Source organism: Phodopus roborovskii, unplaced genomic scaffold (genome assembly GCF_943737965.1).
Source record: "Phodopus roborovskii unplaced genomic scaffold, PHOROB, whole genome shotgun sequence".
Taxonomy (NCBI): domain Eukaryota; kingdom Metazoa; phylum Chordata; class Mammalia; order Rodentia; family Cricetidae; genus Phodopus; species Phodopus roborovskii.
Window position 1 is genome coordinate 36,868,139 of NW_026126407.1, and position 23,874 is coordinate 36,892,012.

At 33.6% G+C, this 23,874-nt stretch overlaps 1 protein-coding gene across 2 annotated transcripts in view; it reads left to right on the forward strand.

Moving 5' to 3' along the window:
- The first annotated feature begins 4,292 nt into the window (after positions 1 to 4,292).
- The window catches only part of Gabrg2 (gamma-aminobutyric acid type A receptor subunit gamma2), a 79,283-nt gene continuing 59,701 nt past the window's right edge, over positions 4,293 to 23,874 (forward strand). For both annotated transcript variants that reach the window (XM_051180933.1, XM_051180934.1), the window contains exon 1: positions 4,293 to 4,406. In XM_051180933.1, coding sequence (XP_051036890.1) covers positions 4,303 to 4,406 — 104 coding nt within the window. In that variant the 5' untranslated portion in view covers positions 4,293 to 4,302. The remainder of the gene's footprint in view (positions 4,407 to 23,874) is intronic.

Sequence of the window (23,874 nt, forward strand, 5' to 3'; positions counted from 1 at the left end):
GGATTTTCTTCAATGTGGGACTACAAAGAGGAAATCCTGGGAAAAATTGAGAATAAGTGGTAATTTAAGCTTGCCAGGGAAAAGCCACAATCTTTGGCACAATTCAATTCTGATTGAATTCTACTTTAATTTCTTTATTCTTTCAGACAACTTTAGCCATTTTTCTAATATTTAACATAGTTGTTCACTTAATGTTTCCCAAATAGTTACAAATATCATCCAAAGAATAATCATCTACAAAGTTATTGCCAGAACTAAAATATTAGTGATATATTTTAACTTTTCTTGAGATACTCTACAGCCCAACTTTTAATTTTGAAATTTACTTACTCATTTAGTTATTCTCTCTCTCTCTCTCTCTCTCTCTCTCTGTCTGTGTGTGTGTGTGTGTGTGTGTGTGTGTGTGTGTATGTGTATGTGTATGTGTGCATGAGTTCACACATGTATATGCCATAGCACACATAGCCCAGAAGACTGCTTTTGGGAAAGGATAGGATAACTTTCAAGAGTTAGTTTTTCTCCACCTTATTGATTCGGTCTTTCTGGATATTCCTGCCCTCATACAACTTGATCCAGGCTATCTGTTCCCAAAAAGTAGCACAAATAGAAAAAAAAAAAAAGAACCAGAGACTGATATTATAGTTCAAGTTAAAGATGAGAGAAACAAAATAGCCAGCCAGTTGTTCTTTCTTCTCCAAAGGCTGAAATGGAGATCCTGTCTTCCCTGTGACAGGAAACTGAATCTCACATGAGACCCTTTGCTTCTTCCCTATATTCCTTTCTAGTTCCACAAATAAAGACATGAGCTCTTTTACTCTTTTAGACTGATTCACTCTCATGTAGCCCTGGATGGCCTTGAACTCACAGAGATCCATCTGCCTCTGTCTCCTGAGTTCTGGATTTAAACTTGTGTCCCACTACTGCCCAGCTTCTATGGCTATAATTAGGTTTGCATTCTGATCAGTCAGGTAAGCTTTATTAAATAATGAATAATATATCACCACACATAAATATTTGGTCAATTCTTTTGTCTCTGTGTCTTATTTCATGTTAGAAATGCCTGGAATACAAAAGGGCACCACTTCATCTGACTTTTATGTGGCATTCCAGGAATCTGACTCAGATAATCAGGATTGCACCACTAGCCTTTTGTTTTGTTTTGTTTTTGTTTTCTACAGATATTCCCACTGGTCCATAACATTGAATCTCATAATTTCCTTCTGGAGATAGTAACCACAACAGTAAAACTATGATCACTGCTTCAAATTAAAAGTAAAACTGTTTGTTAACCCCTGCTGGATGGCATCACCCTCCCTGTGGATTGGGGGTGGGTGGGAGAGTGGTCAGGGTGAATGGGAGGGTGGGAGAGAGGGAGGGAGGAAGGAAGGGGAGAAGGAAGGGAGGAAGGAAGAGGGAACTGGGATCTATATGTAAAATAAGAAAAAAAAAAGAATAAAATTGGGCTATGGCATGGTGGTACATGCTTTTAATACCAGCACTTGAGAGGAAAAGTCAGGCAGATCTCTTTGAGGTCAAGCCAGCCTGCTCTATAAAGTGAGTTCTAGAACAGCCAGAGTTTCAGAGAAACCCTGTCTTGAAAAACCAATAAATAAATAAATAAATAAATAAATAAATAAAAAAAATTGAAAATGTAACACTAATAACAGCAGCCATAATCATTAAGTACACTCCAATAATTATAATTCCTTATGGATATAAGTGGTAGTTTCCTTCATTCTACTTTCTATATTTTTCAAATTTTAATACAATTTCATCTACATGTATGTATATACACATAATTTATAATAAAAATGAGCTTCATTTTATTAGGTAATGGCTACAAACCTAATATAATAGTTAAGATGATTACAAAATAAATTACTAAATAATGTATTTTATAAGTACTAAAGAATAAAATATGTGTTTTGGAATATTATTTTACTAAGGAAAGATGTGTTACATTTGTCTATGCTGCATTTGTTTAACTCTGCAAAGATGTGTTATGTTTATATCACCTTGTCTTCATCTGATTGGTCTAATAAGAAGCTGAATGGCCAATAGCTATACAGTAGAGGGATAGTTGGTACTGGCAGGCAGAGAGAATAAGTAGTAAGAGGAATCTAGTCTTGAGAGAGAATGAGGCAGAAAGAGAGGGAGACATCTGGATAAAGCCAGTCAGGCAGCTGCCAGCCAGCTAGATAAGGAAGAAGCAGGAAAAATTAGAACATACAAAATGAAAGGTAAAAAGCCTCAAGGCAAAACGTAGATGAAGCAAAACATGTTAAACTAAGTTATAAGAGCTAGTGGGACAAACGTAAGATAAGGCCAAACATTCATGAATATTAATAACTAACAATAATAGTCACTTTAATGGGCATAGTTTCTAGTATTTTAGTGATTCATAGCCATTCTATTTCATTTACGTCATTTGGGTGTTGTTTGGTAGATATTTTAAAAATATGTTTTAAGCCCTATTCTACAAAACTATGATCAATTAGATATAGCCACTACTAAAACGTAATTATAAACTGCCTATGCTCTGTATAAATTAAAATTATAGCTGTGAGGTGGAACCCTAGTCTTATTGCTACAGTTAGGAATGGGACCATTTTAGCAAACAGTTATTTAAATTTATTGATATCACAGTGGAAAAAATCTATTGACCTCATGTGAATGCTGCTGTTGTTTTAATTGGATTTTGTTCACATACCATGAAATAATGATGCTTAAAGCTAGTGCCATGCAGCTTTCCATCTCATGGACTTAAGTCATTGTCTGAAGCCATCATTATTTTTTTTTTATTTTTCTGCTTTTCTAAGACATTAAGGGTAATGATGGAACTGGATTTCTTTGTTTTCAATTCCCATCCCCCAAACTTCTTACTCAAGTGCCATTTGTATAGTATGATTTTTATTAGAATACGTTTTGGTTTAGAGATGACTCACTGGCACTTTCCATGAAGAGTCATGGCAATTGCTTCACCTGTGCTTTTTAATGAACATCTTGAATATTCAACACTGACTCTGTAGGAAGTGGTCAGCAAAGTGACACTTTCTTCTCCAGGATACGAGGGTTTGGACTTCCTGTGTGATCGATGAACTAGGTTGGAGTAAGAGGGTTCCAAAGTCGTTGTTGCTCATTGGTCCAGAAAAAAAGAAGTCAATACAAGATTTCTTCCAAGCTACCTAAAAACAAAATTAAGGAAACGAAAGTTAGCATACAGAAGAAATGGAGTGTCTGCACATTGCTAGATCGCAAACAGTTTTTGCTCACAGGTACATACAGGCATAAGCAGATGAGGGCCCTATTTTGTGATCCTTACTCAAGCAGCTATTTCCATGCAGCTGTGTTAGTCAGCATTCCAACTGATGGATGACAGGCAAGGAAGGAGTAAGGTCCTGAGAAGCACAGGACTTTCCCCATGCTTTCATTCAGTTTAAATTCATGAAAACTTTCTCCCTAAAGGATAGTTCACTGGGCACAGCTACCCCTTTCTCACTGCCTGCTTCCCCTCCCCCAACTATACAATCATGAATTAAGACTCTATTATTTTACAATAAGAATTGTCCTCAAATCTGGCATAAACAAACCCTCTCTCTAGTAATTCTGTTTCTGGACAGACTGAATCATCTCTCTCTCTCTCTCTTTTTTTTCACCCCCCCCATGAATGAAAATCTTAGCATGCCAGTGCAGGAAAGGGTTAAAAAGTGCTGGCAAGAAATAACGCATGTGTGAATTCTTGCTGCAGCCTCACATCTCTTCCACTTTGACCTCACAGTTAATCTACACGAATTGATCACTAAGAGCCTCTAGTGATTTCCTTTTCTGTTCTTTTAAACAAATATACAACAGAAACCGCACAAACAGAGCATAGCCCCATCTAAAAAGAAAGAAAGAAATCAAAGAGCAAACACATACACAAACCCAAAAGGACAGACCCCTGGGAGTTCGTGTGAGCGCACAGAGCATGAATGTGAGCGCCTTTCTGATTCTCTCATTTGCTTCCGTGTGCATCTCTGGTTGTACCATCCCCCCCGCCTCAATTATATTATCCTCCCAGACTTGGAAGCTGCTGCCTGAGCTGACGCTTTGATGGTATCTGCGAGCGTTTGTACTGATCTTTATTTTTGCCCCCTGAATATTAATTTTCAAAGCTGGTAGCAATACATCTCCTGAGTGACAGGACCTACTAGAGGCAGGTGGGGGAAGCTAGCATCAAATCATCAGCATAATAATAATACAAAGGGGAGGGATTCTTCTGCATCCCAGAGGCGAGAAAAAAAAAAAAAAAAAAAAAAAGCGATGAGTTCGCCAAATACATGGAGCATTGGGAGCACAGTCTACTCTCCTGTATTTTCACAGAAAATGACGCTGTGGATTCTGCTTCTGCTATCGCTCTACCCGGGGTAAGATGGGCCGTTTTCAGCGTCCTTTGGCTCTACAGGGATGTGGGGGAGAGGTAGTGTTGTGGAAGTAGAGAGACCACCAGATTCGTGACACTCTTTTGGGATTTAGGCTCTATAATTTAGGGAAGAGTGAATATATGGTGTGGGAGAGAGACGGATGAGAGAGGAAAGACATATTGGTTTATTTTTTTAATGAACTAGGTTGTATTTGTTTGTGTTTTGTTTCAGAGCGCTAAAGCTCACCTCATAGAGTCTGTGTTCTGGGAATAACATTTGAATTTTGCTGCAATCTGATCCGAAGTGGGCTGTGTGTGTTCGCACACGCCGGCATTTGAGGCCATATTGAAGGCATTTGGGTGGGGGTCTGAAGGAGAAATATACAAATTGGGTCCTGGCGAACACCAGCGTAGTCTGTGTGGAGGAGTATTGGGGGCGGGGGTAGAGCTGTTTCTATTCTACACTACAGTCTTTGGTCCTGCACCTGAGCATTCAGTCAGCCAGGTTTTCTATCCAGCCCCATTGACCCGGCAGCGGATTCCCAGATGGGCATTCACGGTTCAGCACCAAGGACAGCGGTCTAGTTGAGGGCCCCCCGGAAAGAGGCTTGTCAAACCTCATAGAGTATTCCTAAATGTACAAGACATCCATGTAGTCAGAAGGCCAAGGCATAGCTCAGGAGCCTGGGGACCTCACTGATTATTATTACTCTCATCATCAGTTGAGAGAGGGGTTACTGCATATATGGTAGTGAATATAGTTCAATGAATGTTTAGAGGATGTATCTGGAACAGAGCTGGCCTGGCTGCAGTGCTGAAAACATGCTCAACCAAATGAATGCAATGCTAAAATCATGAAGTATGCATGAGTGCACAAGTAAAGGGGGAGGAGGGGCCATAAAATTCCTGAGCATGAGTGTTTCCTGAAATGTCTTTTGTGTAGCTCATTTAGAACTCTTTTGAACAAGCCTATGAGAGTAGAATCCCTCCACCCAGCACAGTGCTCCATGCTTCTAACCACAGAAGTAGTTCTTACCACATTGTAGTTTCCAACCAGAACCAACAGAAAGCTAGAAGTCCACTCTTTCCATAACATGCCATTTTCTATTTCCACTTTGAAATAATGCATTGTTGTGCCATCTCCCCCTCCTAATAAAGACATAAATCTATGAACGATATCAAGACACTATTCCAAAGTTTTCATGGAAGTTAATGTAGTAGTTGTGGATAGAGATAAGCTCAAAGGGTTGAGAGTTTACCTACTTTTTAGTTTGGTTGCAGATATCTATACATTTCTCTGACCTTCTTTCTCTAGAATTGGGGATGGAACATATCAATTTTGGACACAGAAGAGATGAAAGCAAAATGAAATGCCAAATCAACTTTGTAGATGTAGGCAGACAGTATGTATGTAGCTCCCACCCACTCCTCACTCTTCTTTTCTTTTTTTCTTAACAATAAATATTGAGTATAGATAGTTTTATTAAAGACCACAAGCTGGAGAAGTATTCCAGAAAAAGAAAGGAACACCTATTGGAATTGGTATCATATATCATATCAGAGTAGAACCATTAAATTATTTTTCTAATCAAAATCATCACACACTTTCTATTACACATTTCATGTAAGTTTGCAAATTTTGTTTTCAGAACAAGAGTACTTCTTCCTGTATTTCTGCAAACCATGAAAGTTGTGGAATAAAATCTAGACCATGCATAAGAGAATATATCTTACCCTCTTATTTCCATTCATTTTAGTAAACAGTTTGTAACTAACTGCTTGAGCGTGTTATATATTTCACTTCCAAAGCATTCTATTTTACTTCAAAATATTACTTTTATTATTTGACATGATAGTATTATCATTTATGTGTTATGAAAATGTTCTGATATACATATCTTTGTATCCTCACAGTACTGATATAGCAAGGACACATTGCAGTTTGGTACAGTGGATGTGGTCAGAGTTTCGTCTGCTGTAGTCCAGTAGATGATCTGTCCAAATGGTTGAGTATAGATGGAGAAAAATAATAAATTTCATTTCTAAAGCAGGAGCAAAGATGCAGCCTACAATAAATCTGTTGGAAAAAAAATGCGATCCTAATATTCATGTTGTAAAATAAATAGTAAGAAAGGTACTAAATATTGTAGAAGAAAAGAGACCTTTAACAGGAATTTTTTAAATATATAAAACTCCAAATAAGCTTTCCTTGTTATAAAGCGACTAAATTCACTAGATCATCTCTATAAAACAGGATAAAACATAAAACATGATACCAGAGTGAAGCTTATACCTCAAGTGAGAATTTCCTAAACTTGAAATTTGTTCCACTGTCATATATCTTGTTTACAACTTGTGAGAATCACTTGGGGACTTACAAAAATGGAAATTCCTAAACCACACACTGGATGATTCTGAGTCATGAGGTCTGAATGAAGTCTACAAATGTTAATTTTAAGAAGTTCTCAGAGTTCCTTTAAAAAAGGCCTGTTGTCTGTCTATTTAGAAAAGTTTACTCATTGCCCTAGTTAATATTCATGAATATTTTGTTTCCTACAATTTTATTCATCTTGGCACAGAAAATCAATTTCTTATCTGTAAACTTTCTAATTGTATATACCTTTAAATAAAAAATTTAAGACTACAAAAATGTTATTATATTTATATTATATATATAACTTCTTTAAGAATTTTAACATATATGCCCACATAAATGTCTATGCTAGTAAACTCACAAATCTTATATATGACAAATACATATATTGATAAATATGTTTTCAAAAACATTTTAAAGTTTGGTAAATTATTTTAATATATGTTCATTCTGTCACAGAGTTTTTAAAGGCAATGTAGCTTTAAAATACAACAGAAATAATTGGGTATAGTAGGAAATTGCTATTCAAAGAGTGACATTTTGTTTTGACTAGCAAAACTTATACTATATTTAGTCTGAGAGATAATTAATTTCAAAGAATTATATTGAGCAGAAATAGACTGAATTTTCTATAATCAATTACAACATTTTATCAAAATAGTAGTTTTAGTATTTTTACTTCATTTAATTTATAGATTATAATATGATTAAATATTTATCCCTTTTCCCCAATTCCTTTTAAACAATCCCATATGCTTCTCTTTTCCCTATGTCAAATTTATGACCTCTTTTTCAATTCATTATTGTCACATATATATGTATATGAATATATGTATTTATTGAGTTCCAATATTATTGCTTATATTTATTTTCTGTTCTTAGCTATTGCTGAACAAAAAAATGTTTCAGACAGAATATTGAGAATCTGAAAATTTTGTAATGACACATTATGTTTTCTACTGATTTTAACTTTTGCAGACCACAACCATCAACATAAAAGAAATACTCTGATTTTTCAGTATAACCAATTTGTTTGCATAGTTCATCTTCATTGGCAAACTTGTTACTCTACATCTTTACAAATGATTTTCCTTGTTTTCTATAGAAATTACTTTTGTTTTTCATAAGCATATACAATTGTTTTGGGTGTCAACATAGTATTTTAGTTAGTATGTCTTAAGCACCTACCTGAACGGGTTAAAAAAAAAAAAAACCTGTAAGTATGACTCAGAATTTCCAGGACTCCATTCCCCACCACACTGTAGACCAAACACCTGTATAGCGAGATGGGATTTTACTATCATTTTCTGTTTTGCTTTTGATGTTTCACTTTGTATAATTCAGGCTGGGCTATAGGTTGTGTAATAGGCTGTGTAGCACACCAGTTTAAAAATTAAGTTTTTATTTAAATAATTAGCTATATAAATGTCTTTCTTGTATCTTAGATTCATTTTGTATTTAGTTTAAAATAATTTACCAACATTTAATTTAATTTTAAAAACTTGTTTAGATATTTTATAAGTCCATTCAAATTGGAAGTAAGTCAAGACTGACTATAGGGACATTGCTTCCGGTGTTCATATTGTGCTACAAGGCCAAGGGTTCCTTGTTGATTATACTACCTTAGTCTGTCATACATGAATGTTTAAAATTTTGAACACGATGTAAATACTTCAATACTCATCTTTTCAAGCTACCACACTTACAAGAACAGAGGCAGGTAAGTTGAAACCAATAACACTAGAGGTAATTAGTGATTGCTTTAAAATAAAACCAGTTAGGTTATATGTGCACACATGCTCATACACTTACTAGGTACATGCAAAATATTTGCTTATCACTAAGCACACATATCTTGCTATATGAACCCACAAAGATTCTCATAGGGTTACTTCTGATTATCTGTGGTCTTTAAGCAAACCACTAAGTCTATACTTCTATTTTCTAGTCTGTTAAGCCTGAGTGATAATGAATGCTTCACCAAGCCATAGTGAAGATTAGATATAATTGACACACACACACACAAACATACACACAAATATATATAGTTCACTGTATCTACACATATGACAAAAGCAGATTTCAGTGTCTATTCATTGTTGATTTTGAAGATGCCTTCTTTTCCTCTATGTCTGCACAACATGCATCCTGGTGTGGGTAATTTCTAGAACATGGGGCATGCTAAGCCCTCACAGTAATTCAGCCACATCCCCAGTCAGGTGGCTACCTCTGAAACAAACAACTACCACAGATCATGGAATATCCATCCAAATCCTTATTGTTTTTACATCCATTCTGGTTGAACTTCCAGACTGCTTAATTAGAACTTTTGATCAGGATTTCGTGATCAATTTGGTAAAATTGATTTTGAAATATTATAAGCAAGTTCCATTTCAATAAAACCCAATATACTATGTCAAGTATAACAGATTCTAGAAAAGATATCTTAGCTCAAATTTCCCTGGGATAAGTTAAAATATTTAACCTAAATTTTTCTGAGGATTTATTTATATCTTACTATTTACCAATTATATCACCATTACAAGCTATCACATTGTACTCTATGGGCAGACATGCTTAGACACATTTTCTATTTATTGACTTTATACATTTAAGAACACACTAAGTGCAATGGTTCAAACACCAAATTACAGTTGTATTTGGGAAAACACATTTCCCTGATGGTGATGAACATGTAAGAAAGAAATAGTTTAATTTGCAATTCTTTGAATAAGCTGGAGCTACTATGGAATGCCATCAATATTTAAAGTGTCTTTGCCCTCCATTTAGGAAATTCACAGAACAATTTGCTGTGTTGTTCTTCAAATTTCTTACAAAATTCTTAGAAAAGCAAAAGATGAAATTTACTTAATAATACTGAATATTAAATAAGAAATAACATTGCTTTGTCAATGTCTGGAAACAAAATTTCAATATGTAGATATTAAAGGATGACATTTTTAATCACCTCTATCATGGTAGAGCTTACTCAATTAGTCTTGCTATGGGGTCTGTAATTTCAAAGGAATTGATTATATTTTTTGGTTCCAACTACAATTCTTATATCAGTAATCTCATACTCTCAATAGACTTGATAGTTAGGTGATGAGGATCCCACGTTTTCCTTAAAAGACCTGTCATAACTGAGAAGCAAGGAGATTAAAAGACCTCCCTTGGAATTCTTAAAATAGAAGCTTCAGAGAAGACCAAGCTTCCAATATGTTGCATTCCTAGTATACACAATACACTGGATAAGTACAATTCTCTAAAAGTAATTCTTAGTGTTAGACAACACATAGGTTATCTTGAAATGCAAGAGGCCTCTTCACATTGCATTCCTGGGGATTTGTTCCTTTTTCATTTGTTCCATATACTGGAGATTGGATGTCCTTTAAAAGAAAATGAAAAAGGCCCTTTTAAGTTACATATTAGTGGCTTAGGGTAAAAATAAAAGTTAACTCCAAATCATATTAATCCCTGTAGTATTATATCATGAGAGCATAAATATGGTAATTATTCTATATTATTATAAGATCATTGTACAGCTGTGCATAGATAAAGTACCATATTCATTGTAAATATGTAGCACAAACATTATACTTCCCACCCATTCATAAAGAAAACCATAAGAACAGAAAATAGCATAGCAGTGGGCAAAACAAGGGATGTTTTTTTAAAGAAATGATCCTTTGTAGTTATTGAAACCCTGCCATGAAAACAAGTTCAGCTACAGAAACAAGTATATGTAATAGTGTATATAGAAAGTGTTAATTCTGTAATTTATTCAGGCAATTGCATGAATGTCTCAAATAAAGTAAATATAACATGCCAATGTTCAATATATATTTGTGATGGGGGAAATTAAACAATAGATGGCTTGTGTTTTTTGGTAGTTTTCAGTATTTTTTATAATTTGCTCTCAAAAATGTAATTAAAATACATGGTTAGTAAATATTCTTCAGGCAAAATCAGTCAGACATATAGGCGCACACCTCTAATCCTACCACACAGAATGCAGAGCAGGAAGAACTCCCTGCGTTCAAGGCCAGACTGGTCTACATAGTGAAATTGAAGACAGCCCAAGTTAAACAGAGAGACCATATCTGAAAAACAGAAGAAAAAAAAAAGATAGTATAACACAATAAACATTTTCTTTATTTAAAAAGGGACAGTATTTGAGTGAGATTTGTTTTAGTATTTGAATGTGGAATGATGGAGTATCAGAGGCCACAGATTCTGTTCTCATAGAGTTTCAATATTATGCAGGTGGATACAGGTTATAACCAAAAATGTATACAAATAATCATTAAGCTTTAATCAGATAAATGTTATTCGTAAGAGCTATATGATGCTTTAAGGGAGCATGGTGGATTTCTAGTGTTGTAGAAACACAGAATAGAGAACCCGAGGTTCACAAATGTTTGAAATTCATATACAAATACCTAGTTCCACAGGTTTTAGTATACTGACATTATTTTCTTTCTTGTTCCTCACAGTTTTAAGTATAATTCTCTAGTACATATAACACAATTACAAGTTAATGGTATTTGTTTTTAAAGAAGTAGACATTTCCTGAAATGTACTAAATCTATTTTCCCTTAGTATTTAGAAAATAACTATTTAAAGACACACACACACACACACACACACACACACACACACACACACTAACTTTTCAAAAACTAAATTTGCAAAAATTATCCTATTAGTGTGTTTCTGCTCCAAGAACTTCCCTGTGTGTGTGTGTGCGTGCATGTGTGTGTGTGTGAACACACTCCATACAAAATTTGGTATGAGTAAGATATAGTTGTGTTTATATTTAATAATTAATATATATATATAATATAAAATAAGGTCTTAGGGTTATATACTTGGCAATATATATATATATATATATTAATTATTATCTCCTATTAGTATACTTTTCTGAGGTTTTCTTAATTTAATATAAATGGTCAAATACTGTCATAAAACTACATCATACCTTAGGATGTGTTTCTTAAATATTGTTTTGTTGTTTGTTTCCCCTTGGTTTGTAACCACACTTTAAGAGGAAGAGACTATGAAAAAGATTAAAGTATTGTTTTTTCATTATCTAATAAAACAAATTGTTATGGGGCATATACTGGTGGGGCAGGCACATACCTTCATTAAGATCATATTTTCTGAGATAATAGGAAATAAAAGGAATAATTTTTAAATTTTTCAATATCATTTATCAAATAAAGAAACGATCACTTAAATTTGCATTTCTGCGTGCATGTCTACCTATTGATAAATAATTCCATCCCTGTAGTATAGTCTTTAAGTGGACAAACTACTGAATTATATTTTGTCAGACACTCATATATATAGATAGCCATTTAAGTACATCATTAGCCTCAGTCACCTTATTTAAATTCTGTCACAGTCACTTTTATGTAAAAAAGGAAGGTTATCATTCCTCATATGATTACTTTAAGCAGTGAATGGTAAATACACTTGTGACTATTACTTCCCTTAGTAGTGTGGGGTCGTTGTCTATTTACTGGTCTATGTTCTTTCTTAAATACAAGTTTCTGTACCAAGATAATATCCTGTCTTCCCCTATTAAACTCAAAATTTTGCAAGCTTGCAAAAGATACTTTTCTTAATTTTCTAATTATTTTGTTTTCTACATTTTTCATCCCTTTTCTTACCTGAAATGAGGTAAGAAAAAAGGGGGGCACTTTAATTTCCCTAAAGCCTGGACTATTTAAGTTAAGTATATTGCTTCTGTGAACCAGAGACTATAATGTTAAGGACAAAAATCTAGCAAGAATATATACCACATCATGGGACCCCTCCCTAAATATAATATCCCCAAATAAAAACTAAACAAATATTTATTTTCTAGTAGATAATATCAGCCTAATGACATTCATTTGCTAAACAAAATAACTGAGTTTATTATTGAAGACAAACTTGGTTTTTTTTAACTTGACAGTCAAGTCTCTTTTTGTCAGAATAGATGCATTTAATGGTTGCAGGGTATTAGGAAAGATAAAAATACAAGCTGATATTTTGCTATTTGTGATCATGACTAACTCACAATTTCTTTGTGCCTCATAGATCTAATCATAGGTGGGAAATCATGTCACCTAGGTTACAGCATTAGGACCAAAATACTTTTCTGACACCATGTTTTCTCCCTACCAATTCACTCATAATTATAGAAGAACTCCTAAGCTAGTTATTCTCAATAACAGCACAGTATAACAAGTAAATTGTTTAGGATTTAATGAATAGTTAGATGAAATTTTCTTGATTGTATTTCTTTTGATTTATGTGCTCATAGATTTTTTTTCCTATTGTGAAATTACTATTAGTGAAATTAAATATCAATGTATCTTCTTTGATGCTTATTTTATTATTCAACATGATGCTTTTTGATACAATGATGTTACCATTTTTCCTGAGTTTTAATGTATTCAGCTATTTCCATGGTGTGCCTGGACTGAAGTTAATGAGATAACATTGTCATCTGCATTATTTTCTAAGTGTTTTTGAGATAGTGCTTTATTTTCTCTTGCTGAAAGTATTATAGTTGTGGTATAATAAATGATAATATAATATAATAATAAATTAGTAGAATAGTTTTCCAGTGCAAAACAGTGAAAGTTACTTCAAATTTCACAGCTTTACACTGTATCAGTTTCCAATAGTCATGCATCTATAAAACCAATTATCTCAAAAGTTAGCGGTACAGAATTGGTATGTCTTTCTTAGCTTTCTTAAGAAATACAGCTATAAACAGCTTAGCTGAACAGCTCTAGCTTGCAGACTCTCATGAGGTTATACTCAAGTTGTAGAACCATGAAGTTCTACCATTGTCCAAATGCACTATGCTATGTGTTAACAAACTCTTAAGTTTGCATACCATCATTCATAGCTCATGCTGTAGGTAACTCAGACCAATTTTAACATTGTGGCAAAGGTTAAAAAAAAGGGTTGTCTTAATCTGTTGGGATTGCTATAAAAAAGTATCATAGGTGGTAGGTGAAATAGTATGAATGGAAACTAATTTCCAACAGGTCAGTAGAACTGAAAATCTGAGTTAGTAAGTAGGGTGTTTTGTTTTTTGAGACAGTGTTTTTCTGTATTGCTTTGGAGCCTGTCCTGTAGACCAGGCTGGCCTTGAACTCACAGAGATCCACCAGGCTCTGCCTCCCCAGTGCTGAGATTAAAGGTGTGTGCCACCACTGCCTGGCCACAGGGAGTTTACTAATGAGAGTGTTTGCCCGCATGGCAGAATTTTTTTTTTTTTGTATGATACACTGAGTTTAATCAGATGTCTTTAAACATGAGGTTCATTTCTATTTTCTCTACATTTACTGTATCAGACTTTATTATCTATTTCCCATTTTCTTCGAGCCTAGCTATCTTCCACATGAAATTTTCATCTAAAAGTTAGTGCAGATTTTTAGAGTTGTTCACATACTTCTTTCATATTTCATATTTTGGAATGGAGGCTTTAAGTCAAATGATATTTACAAAATTAATCATAATTTTGAAAACAAGTGTTAATAAAGTGCCAATATTGAGGAAAGGAATACAACTTCACAATTCATAGAATTAAATAAATAGCAAACAAAATTACAATGCCCTAAAACCACAGATATACAACTATTCAATATTCCATTACAGTTTTTGTAGGTTTTCCATGTCCTTCTATGGCAAGTAGGTCATTTACAGTTTTGCAGATCCAAGAGAGAATTTCTTGCTAAAACCCGTTCTTGTTCTCACAGCACAATTTCTCTGATGAGCAGGCATCCAAGATACCCTTGCAGATGCACAAGGAGTGAAAGAATTTCATTCAATTAATTCTCTCTGACTTCTGATTTTAAGTAATTTCCCAAGCAAACTCTTAGCAGATGGTTAAGTCTCAATAAAGTACATCAAAAACTTCAAGTGCATTTAAGGCAGAAGGTTGAAAATAAAGTTTCCATACTTATTCTGATGAACTAAAATGTGAACTCTGATTTTCTGTTTACTTTCAAGATGAGTTATCTACTCTGATACCATGACAGAAGCTAAAGACAGGGCTGAACATGTTAAACACTTGTTCTTACAATACTTATATTGCATAATAAAAACATACCTTTAAAAGATAGTGGTATATTACATAGGATGACATTATAGGCCGACCTTTATAACTTTACTCATAGCTAATGCTATACCTGTGTACTGCCCTGTTTCACTTATTTCTCCTGACACAAAGAAGATGTATAACTAAGATATGCTTTCTCCTCAATAATTTTTCAAACAACTACATTTTGAAGATTCCACTCATGTTCCCTTGGGCAGATGTGACCAAATATGTGTCGTAAGTTCTAGAACTGAACTTCGTGAGTTTTTAAGTGCTCCTATGAATGTGGAATGAAACCATATTCAAGAAAATCAATCCATTTCATCATTCCATGTCCTGAGTTCTCTGCCTTTAATAAATATTTACTACACTTCTAGTACTTTCTTGCTCCTATCTTTGACATAACACACACATGCACACACACACACACACACACACACACACACACACACACACACTGGACAAACCCCTTTCGTCATATGTGTTTCAGAGATAAGGTAGACATGAAACATACAATGAAACAATATGGACAACAGCAACAAACCTTTAACATTACAGTAAATATTAAAAGTAACAGGACTAAAGGTTTTGATGTGATTACAAATAAAATGATGGAAATTCACTTTTCATAGGGTGGTCAGGAGAAATGATTCTGGACAATGAATAAGAAATATAGTGATTTCTTTTTTTTAATTAAGAGAAGTTGGAACTATGAGAGGATTAAGAAAACACCATATTTATAATTAGAATGTTTAGAATAATAGAAATTACTAACACCTTATGGGAATAGAATTTTGATATGACTTTAGCACTAAACTGAATTCAGATGTTCCACACATTGCAAACGAACTAGAAAAGCTAGAAGAAAGGACTTGGGAAGCAGAAAGCTAATTCCTAGTGCATAGCCTTATAGCCTTAGTAGAAATCCACACTGTAGCTAGGGTAAAGGCTTGTAGGTTGGAGAGATTACTTTATGCCATCAGTATCATTCTTAAAGAAGACACATGTATGTCCTTGAAAGAATGATGAATTCTATGGTTCATACACCAACATTCAGTAAATGACAATTGATATTGACTGTTGGCTTATTTCCTTCTTAGAAATCTTATCATTCCTTATATTCAAACAAGGCCAAGAATCACTTGCTATTTCTCATAGTGGTTCAGTTACTTCAAGTGTAACTATAACAGTTACAAAATTATCTTTATATTTAAATGATCTGTTTATACAGATTTAGTTTTATGGTGATAAAAAATTACAGCATTGAACAATGGCAAATAATTCCTCTTACAAAAACTGTATTTTTATTAATTGATTGATTTAAATGTTTAAGGAATTATCATGGAAAAGTTAGCAAGTATTTTTTAATTTCTGAACTGTAAAATTTATTGGTATAAACTGATGGTAGTAAGTGTAAAATACAGCTCTGCTAAAGACTGTGTGATTAAAACTTTGTGATTTGGACAAGTTGCAGTTTTTGCAAATACAGATTCAAAATTTTCTTAGCCTATATTATGCCTCTTCTTAGTCATCCATTGCCCAGGGCCTCTTGACTGTGAAGTTAAAATTTTTGAGAGTTTTGATTCAATAGGCCACTAGCTCCACAAATCTCAATGCTAAGGATGCCATAAAATAGAATGAATGGAAAGCTGAGAGCAGAGATTCTTTGTTTTGCTACCACTTGGTCATGTGAGTCTCACCAATGCATTTTCAAATGCCCTGATATACAGCTCTATTGTTTTATAACTACAATATAGTAATTCACAATGACTTAATGTCTCTTATGACATAGTAAAATATAAAAGTTTATTAATCCATGAAGTATATAAACTGTCTTTTCTTATAAATTTGTTTGCTAAATGAAATCAACATGGGGACTTAACATGTTGAAACTTAAACTTCATAAAACCATTTGCGCATTAGAACAGGATATTTGGGGAAATTTTGTGCTCAGGATGTTGTTACTCATATTTAGCTCATACAAGTTCTCTCTTGTTCTTGTTGACAACAGGGCTTTCTGTTAATGTTGCAGAAATTAACCTGCACACAGATGTAGTAAGGAATATAATGTTCTACATAAACTCTGATAATAAATACTTAAGCTCTCTAACAAATTTACTAGAAATCAAGTATATTTTAATAATAAAATATTCATTGTTGTAACCTCAGAAGCTGAGATAAAATTTAAGGGAAAATATGATTCTTGGAAAGTCATATAAATTTGTGAAATATCAAGTACATAATTTAGCACTCTGAGCTAGTTAGTAGTTACTAGATAAATGCACATTTCAACCACAATAGGATAACACTACAAAGTTTTTAGATGATGACATCCATGTAATCTTGTTTGAATGCCTTTGGATTTGATACATTTAACTCTGTATCTGAATATATGTAGATGTTACATAAAATAATATGCCAACCTTCTTTTTCATATACCTGCTTTCAGTGACCTTCAGACTTCGCTAAACCTGAGACAGTTTTAGTTTTCATTCACAGACTTTGGCAGAACACAGAGGTCATCCTGTCCATCTATGGTTCTGTTGTAAACACATGAAAGTTGCACATGCGTATATGAATGATTTAATTGAATTTAATCTTCTGTAGAAAAAGAAACAAAAGTTTTGTCAGCTTTTTAAAATAGTGCATGTTCTAGAAGAAATGCTCATTTTCCCCCAAACATTGAGATTTAAAAAGTGAAGAGAGAAACACTTCAGTAGTTTTAACCTTAATGTCAAGTTGGATCCACTGAGAGACAGATTAGTCATGTTCTTGCTAGGAGAATGCTTTAGGATTGTCTTGCAATAATAAGTGTTGCCTTTCTGTACTTGTTCAAGTATTTGTCTTCACAAATAGAAGAGAGGTGTTTGATACCAGCATTGCACATAACACCCCCTTCTGTCTAACTACAGGGGTGTCTTGTGCATGAATTTTAAATATGAGCTGATTAACTGAAGGATTAGAAGATATAAACCTATAAAGCATCATTTTAGAAACTCAGCCACTGTCATGATTTCATAACTAAGTGACACCTAGTTATTTACATATTAAATATACATTTTGGTGCTTTATTTATTTATTTATTTATTTAGCGTATGTGTGTGTGTGTGTGTGTGTGTGTGTGTGTGTGTGTGTGTGTTTATGCTTTCATGTGAGTACAGGTGGCATGGATGACAGAGGTTTACAGTTCCCTGGAATTATCGGCAGTTGTGGCTGGTTGATGTGGGTTTTGGAATCTGACTCAGGTCTTTTAGAAGACTACCATGTTCTCATAACAATCAAACCATATATCAACCCCATTTTTTACTGAATATTTTCAAAATGAAATTCAGTATAATTTGTAATTTCAGTAAATTCAATTAAAAATTATTAAAACTAGACAATTAGTACCACCTTTCATAATAGAAGACAGCTACAAATTAATTTCAATAAAACAAAAACAGCATTACTAAGCTTTTATTACAAGATTTTTGACTATCAGACAAGTTGATTTTGTTATTGTTCTTTCACAAAGTAAATTAGCAAACTAAAAACAATGGTTGAATACCAATTACATACAACTGAGAGTTTACCAAATATGATTAGATATACTGAAAGGAAATTAAAAACAGTAAAACTCTCTAAATATGTGTATTAATGTCCTTTCATACTATATCTATGTGACATTTATTTTCTCAGAATGACTTCAAAGATTTAAGTCAAATTGTAACTGTCTTTATATGACACAAATTTTAAAAATTATATTTTTCATTTTCAATCTACTTTGAGTTGCATAACAAAAATTCCCAAGTGATTATTTACTCCAAAAGCAAAAGTAAAGAAAAGAAGCTTAAAATGTTTAGGAATGCACTGTCTCATTTTTTAAAATAACTCTTTATTATCCAATATGTCAAAATCACTTGCATACCCACATTTTGACTTTGCCTTTGATAAGTAAAGCAAGTATCTAAGAAGATTTTCCTTAAGTACCTGTATTTTTATAAAGCATTACAAATTATGTTAGCATACAATATTAAACATGAATTATCTGGATCCTGTGTGAACATTTATTACAGAGAGAGTGGCAGCATGCAGTTCTGGGTACCATAATAGCTTGTATAAAGAAAAATACATTACTTCCTCCTTGGAATCATTCCTAGTGGTGTATATTATCACACCCCTCTATGACTCTATCTTTTATGTCTTGTCTATCTTCTATTGTTAAAATTGACCTTTGATTTCCACAACTAGAACAGAGCAAGCATTGGAGACTGATGATGGAATATTGCTAAGTTGGTAGAGTGCTTGCTTAGCTTGCAGAAAACTCTGGGTTTGATCCCCAGCACAACTGTCAAGAAAATGATTTTAATCAGTTTCCTAAACATACATGTCCATGTTTTCTTATCAATAAATAGATAAGTAAAACCATACCATATCCATTTATATTTTTTCCTAACCATATTTAATACCAACACTTTTCTTTCCACCTTAGTAGATAAATATCATGGTAAAAATGCCTTTAGAATTTGTTGATTGTTATGGTTTTCATTGTGTGCTGTTGATACCTAAAACCTATTTTTAGCTTATGTCACATACAACATTTGCATTTTCACATACAGAAATGGTTGGCATTTAATAACAAAGTCAGTGGCTGGTAGACAATGAAGTGTAACAGAGGTAGTTCATCTACATATTAGCTTTAATGGTTTCATAAAAACATTAAGCAGAAATTAACTTATGATTTTTTTAATAATTTTACAAATAGCAGTGCTCTTATTGATCCATTCAAAGTTTTAAGACAATGTTGTTTGGAGATCTTAGTAAATGGCAAGTACCTGGATGGTTTTGGAAAATTCTACTGAGGTCAGAAACAGCTTATGGGAGTATTATTTTCTTAGGTCTAACTTTTGTGGTTAAATCTGGCTATTTTAAGTTGCCTTTGTTATGAAATAAAATGTAAGTAGAGCACAAGGTACAATTAGAATTAGATGGAATATTATACAGTGAAATAATATGTCTTTACCAAACAAGTTTGGAAAGAAAATATTGTCTAAAACTCAAGAAATACCTTCATTATTTACCAATATCTGTCTTTTCTCCCTTGCCTCCATTAACTGCCATCCTCTCTTTAACATAATAGTGGCTTTTTTCTGACATTAAATTTTATATAGCATTTGCATGTATGTTTGTATGTACTACATGTTTTGTCTAGATTTTAATTTTCCAAATTATTTTGTTGTATATAACTGTACTTTGCTAACTTCATTCATATCTAGCACTTCATTGAATAAAGATATCATATTGTCAATTTGGGTTATAGGCATATCCACTGACCAACACAGTGGTCTTTGACTGTATTTATGTATGCCTTTTAGAAGATAAGTACATACATATCTTTGTTGAATAAAACTAAAGATGGAATGACTTCATTGTAGAATATACAGATGCCCCTGACTATAGATAATCACAAAATATTTTCTTTCTAAAAGTATATGAAATCAAATGGCATTCAATGTCATCACACAAGTTTTGAGAAGCATTTAATACAAAATAACAACAAGCCATAACAAGAAGATTGTTCCAAAGTAAAGGACTCATGGTAGTAATCCCAGAACACAAGCTGATTGTCCTTTGCTGAAACTCTTTATTCTTTATGGTATTGCTGTTGCCTTGATGGTTTACTTCACTGCTCCATGCACTCCAATCTTCCTTTGATAGAAGTGAGACACACACCTTGAGGAAAACTAACTCTAAATTTGATTTCAGTGAGGGACAAATAATTAAACTGAAATCCTAGGATTAATTCCCCATCTAGTTGGAAATACTGGCTTCCTGTATATCATCCTTGATACACACAGTGAGACTTTCTGAGAGCTTTGGGAAAGCACCAACCTCTCTTTTTAAAACAAACTTTTGTCAGTGTTTATCTCTGTGATGAATTAATCAGCTATTTGTGATCAAAGCAAGTGTTCGTTTGAACAGTATGCAAGACAATAGACAGAGACAAACAAAAAGGGTCTGGTTTCATGGTGTTATTGTTTTGTTTATATTTATGAGAGAACTTTTCATTATGTAATTCACATAGTCTAGAATTCTTACAAAGCCTGGACTAACTTCATACTCATACTCATTCAATCTTCTTACATTGATTCTTGAGTACTGAGAATACAGGCACGATCATGCTCAGCCTGAACCTGTGGGTCTTTTTGTTGTTGTTTGTTTAATTCACAATTTAAAAATTACATCAGTTCACATTGAAATCCACCCTACCTCAGCAATAATTATTTGTGCTCCTGTTTTCCAAACTAATTTGGAGATTCTGACTGCTGTAGTAAAGATTGATTTCAGCTGATACCATTATTTGTGACACATTGTTAATACATATTTTATGTATTATGGAAAATATGTTTGATTTTGATTCAGTCAAAGTGAAACATTTATTAATAGATACAAACCTAAATGAAACAACTGAGCTATATATGAACTAAGAAAGTAATTCCAAGCTGGGCAGTCTGCTCTCAGAATGATCTGCATACATGCACAGTTAGTAGGCATTCATTGAACTTCTCAGCAGTTACTTTGTAAGTCAGTTACACAAAAGCCTTACAAGAGAGGGCCAAGCACAAGCTACTGAAGGCTCTACAAATAAACTGCCATTATCTCAAATCCACTATTCAAAGCAGGCAAGATACCCTTCAAGAGCTCTCAGTGTAGAAAATGAGATGGAGTTCAGGATCCCAGGTTTCTGTATTGATTCTCTTGCACCCTTAGGATATACATGCACCTGTTCTACTTTTAATGAACTTTCTGTAACTCCTCCCTTTTCTGATACACACTCTGGAAGTAACTTTCTCATAGAGCTGTCTTGTGTCTACAAATGTGTTTCATTCCAAAAGCAACTGCAACTCCAAATGGGGCAGCTTATCACATCTGTTATCTTAAAGTGCAAGCTTGCTGTTATTCCACAGTATGGGCAGACCAAATCCTTGTTGACTACAATGTCAAACTTACGAAATTTGAATATTATTAATTTTGACTTGAAGGTGCCATATTATTCACTCAATTCAGTTATAAACTCATTTACCCTCCTAAGGGAAAATGAGCTGGAAAAATTATTTAGTTTGCATAATCTATTTGGTGTCTCGTTGATGACTGCACATAGAGCAGCAGTTCTCAACCTGTGGGTTTGGACAGTGATAGACCCTTACACAGGGGTCAGCTGAGACCAACAGAAAACACAGATATTTATGTTACAATTCATAACTAAGAAAATTGCAATCAGGGAGTAGCAATGAAAATAACAAAAAGAACTGTTTGAAAGGATTGCAGCTTTAGGAAGGTTGAGAACCACTGACATAAAGGATACTTTCATACAAATTCTTCTGTCTTGCAGCTCATTGATCTCTTACATGTTGAGATTCGGGCATCTCAAGGTGCCTACTGATAATTGTGAACGTGTATCTTGATTTCTGAAAGATGGTAGTTATAGGGACACCATGCTTACAGAACAAATGAGAGACACATTGAAGTTATTAAAAATATTTTTATAAAACAACAAATCTGTAATATATGTACTATTGTTACTTCTAGGGGAAATCCAAGTGTGCACCCCCTCAATGCACACCATTTATTCCTTGGCTAAAAAGATGGCTCAGTGGATCATCAATTCAGATCTCAAGGGCCCGTGTAAAGCCATATGTGGTAGTTCATGGCTGAGATAGTTCTTCATCCCGAAGATAAAATTAAGAGAGAAAAACATTCCATGTACAAGAATTTTTAATAGAAATGATTCAAAATTATAACTTCTATTATATATATGATCTGGGGGAGATATAATAACATGTAAAATATTGTGCAAGTGAATCGTTGTATCTATAAAATAAACCTGCAAGCAGTACCAACAGAGTAGAAGTACAAACAATTTTTAAAATGCACTGGCAGTTTAAATAAATTTCAAGCATGAAACTAAATGTTATTCTTTTTTATTATTTTATTTAATTACCTTACCTATGTTAGGGAAAGAAAAATGTAGAGTGTATCTATAAGGATGTGACTATCAATGAATTTACAGACAACTCAATGAAGCAACAATGGTTTTAAATTATTGTCCAACTCTTTGCTATTTTGTGTTGGAAAGATATAATAAAAAACCCTACCCAGTTAATCTGGAGCTTTAGCAAATCTGTTATAATATGACATAAATGAAAATATAAAACTCCATAAAATAACTAGTTTTTAATAACAAACACCCCAAATATATACATTAAAATCAAGTATTAAGAGTCTTCTATGTAATTGTACTTTTTTTTTCTAAAAAGCCTGGCCTTTTCCTAAATAACTCATTATCAGTTTTAAGACAAGTTAATGTTTATGATTATGGCTTAATCAGACCACATAAAAATGTATAAAAACAGAAATAAAATAAATACTGTAATTATAACACAGAGATATAGATTCAAATGACTAAGGCAAACTGGGAACATGACTTTCTCTAATTTTTGGATCTCCGTTGGATCTCTGTTCTTTAACTGTTTTATATATATATACATATATATATATATATATTCATTCATTCATTTTGGTTAGGCATATTATGTCATTCATGTAGAATTTAGAGTACAGGGGTCTCTTCCCTCCTACCTAGAATAGGAGTTCTGTGGACCAACCTGACCCATCCTGCCCATGATTTTTTTGTTTTTTGTTTTTTTTTTTACATACCAACTCCAGTTCCACCTCCGTCCTTTCCTCCTGTTGCCCCATCTTCCTTCCCATCCCATCCCCATCTGCTCCTCAGAGAGGGTAAGGCATCCCATGGGGGAGTCAATGAAGTCTTTCCTATCACCACATTGAGGTAGCACCAAATCCCTTCCCCCATGTCTAGTCTGAGCAAGATATCTCTGCAAAGAAATGGGCTCCAAAAAAAAAAGCAAGTACACACACTAGGGATAGATCTGGAAACATAAATTTATAAAGAAATCCCAATGATTATGGAATTTGTTAAAGAGCCTGATT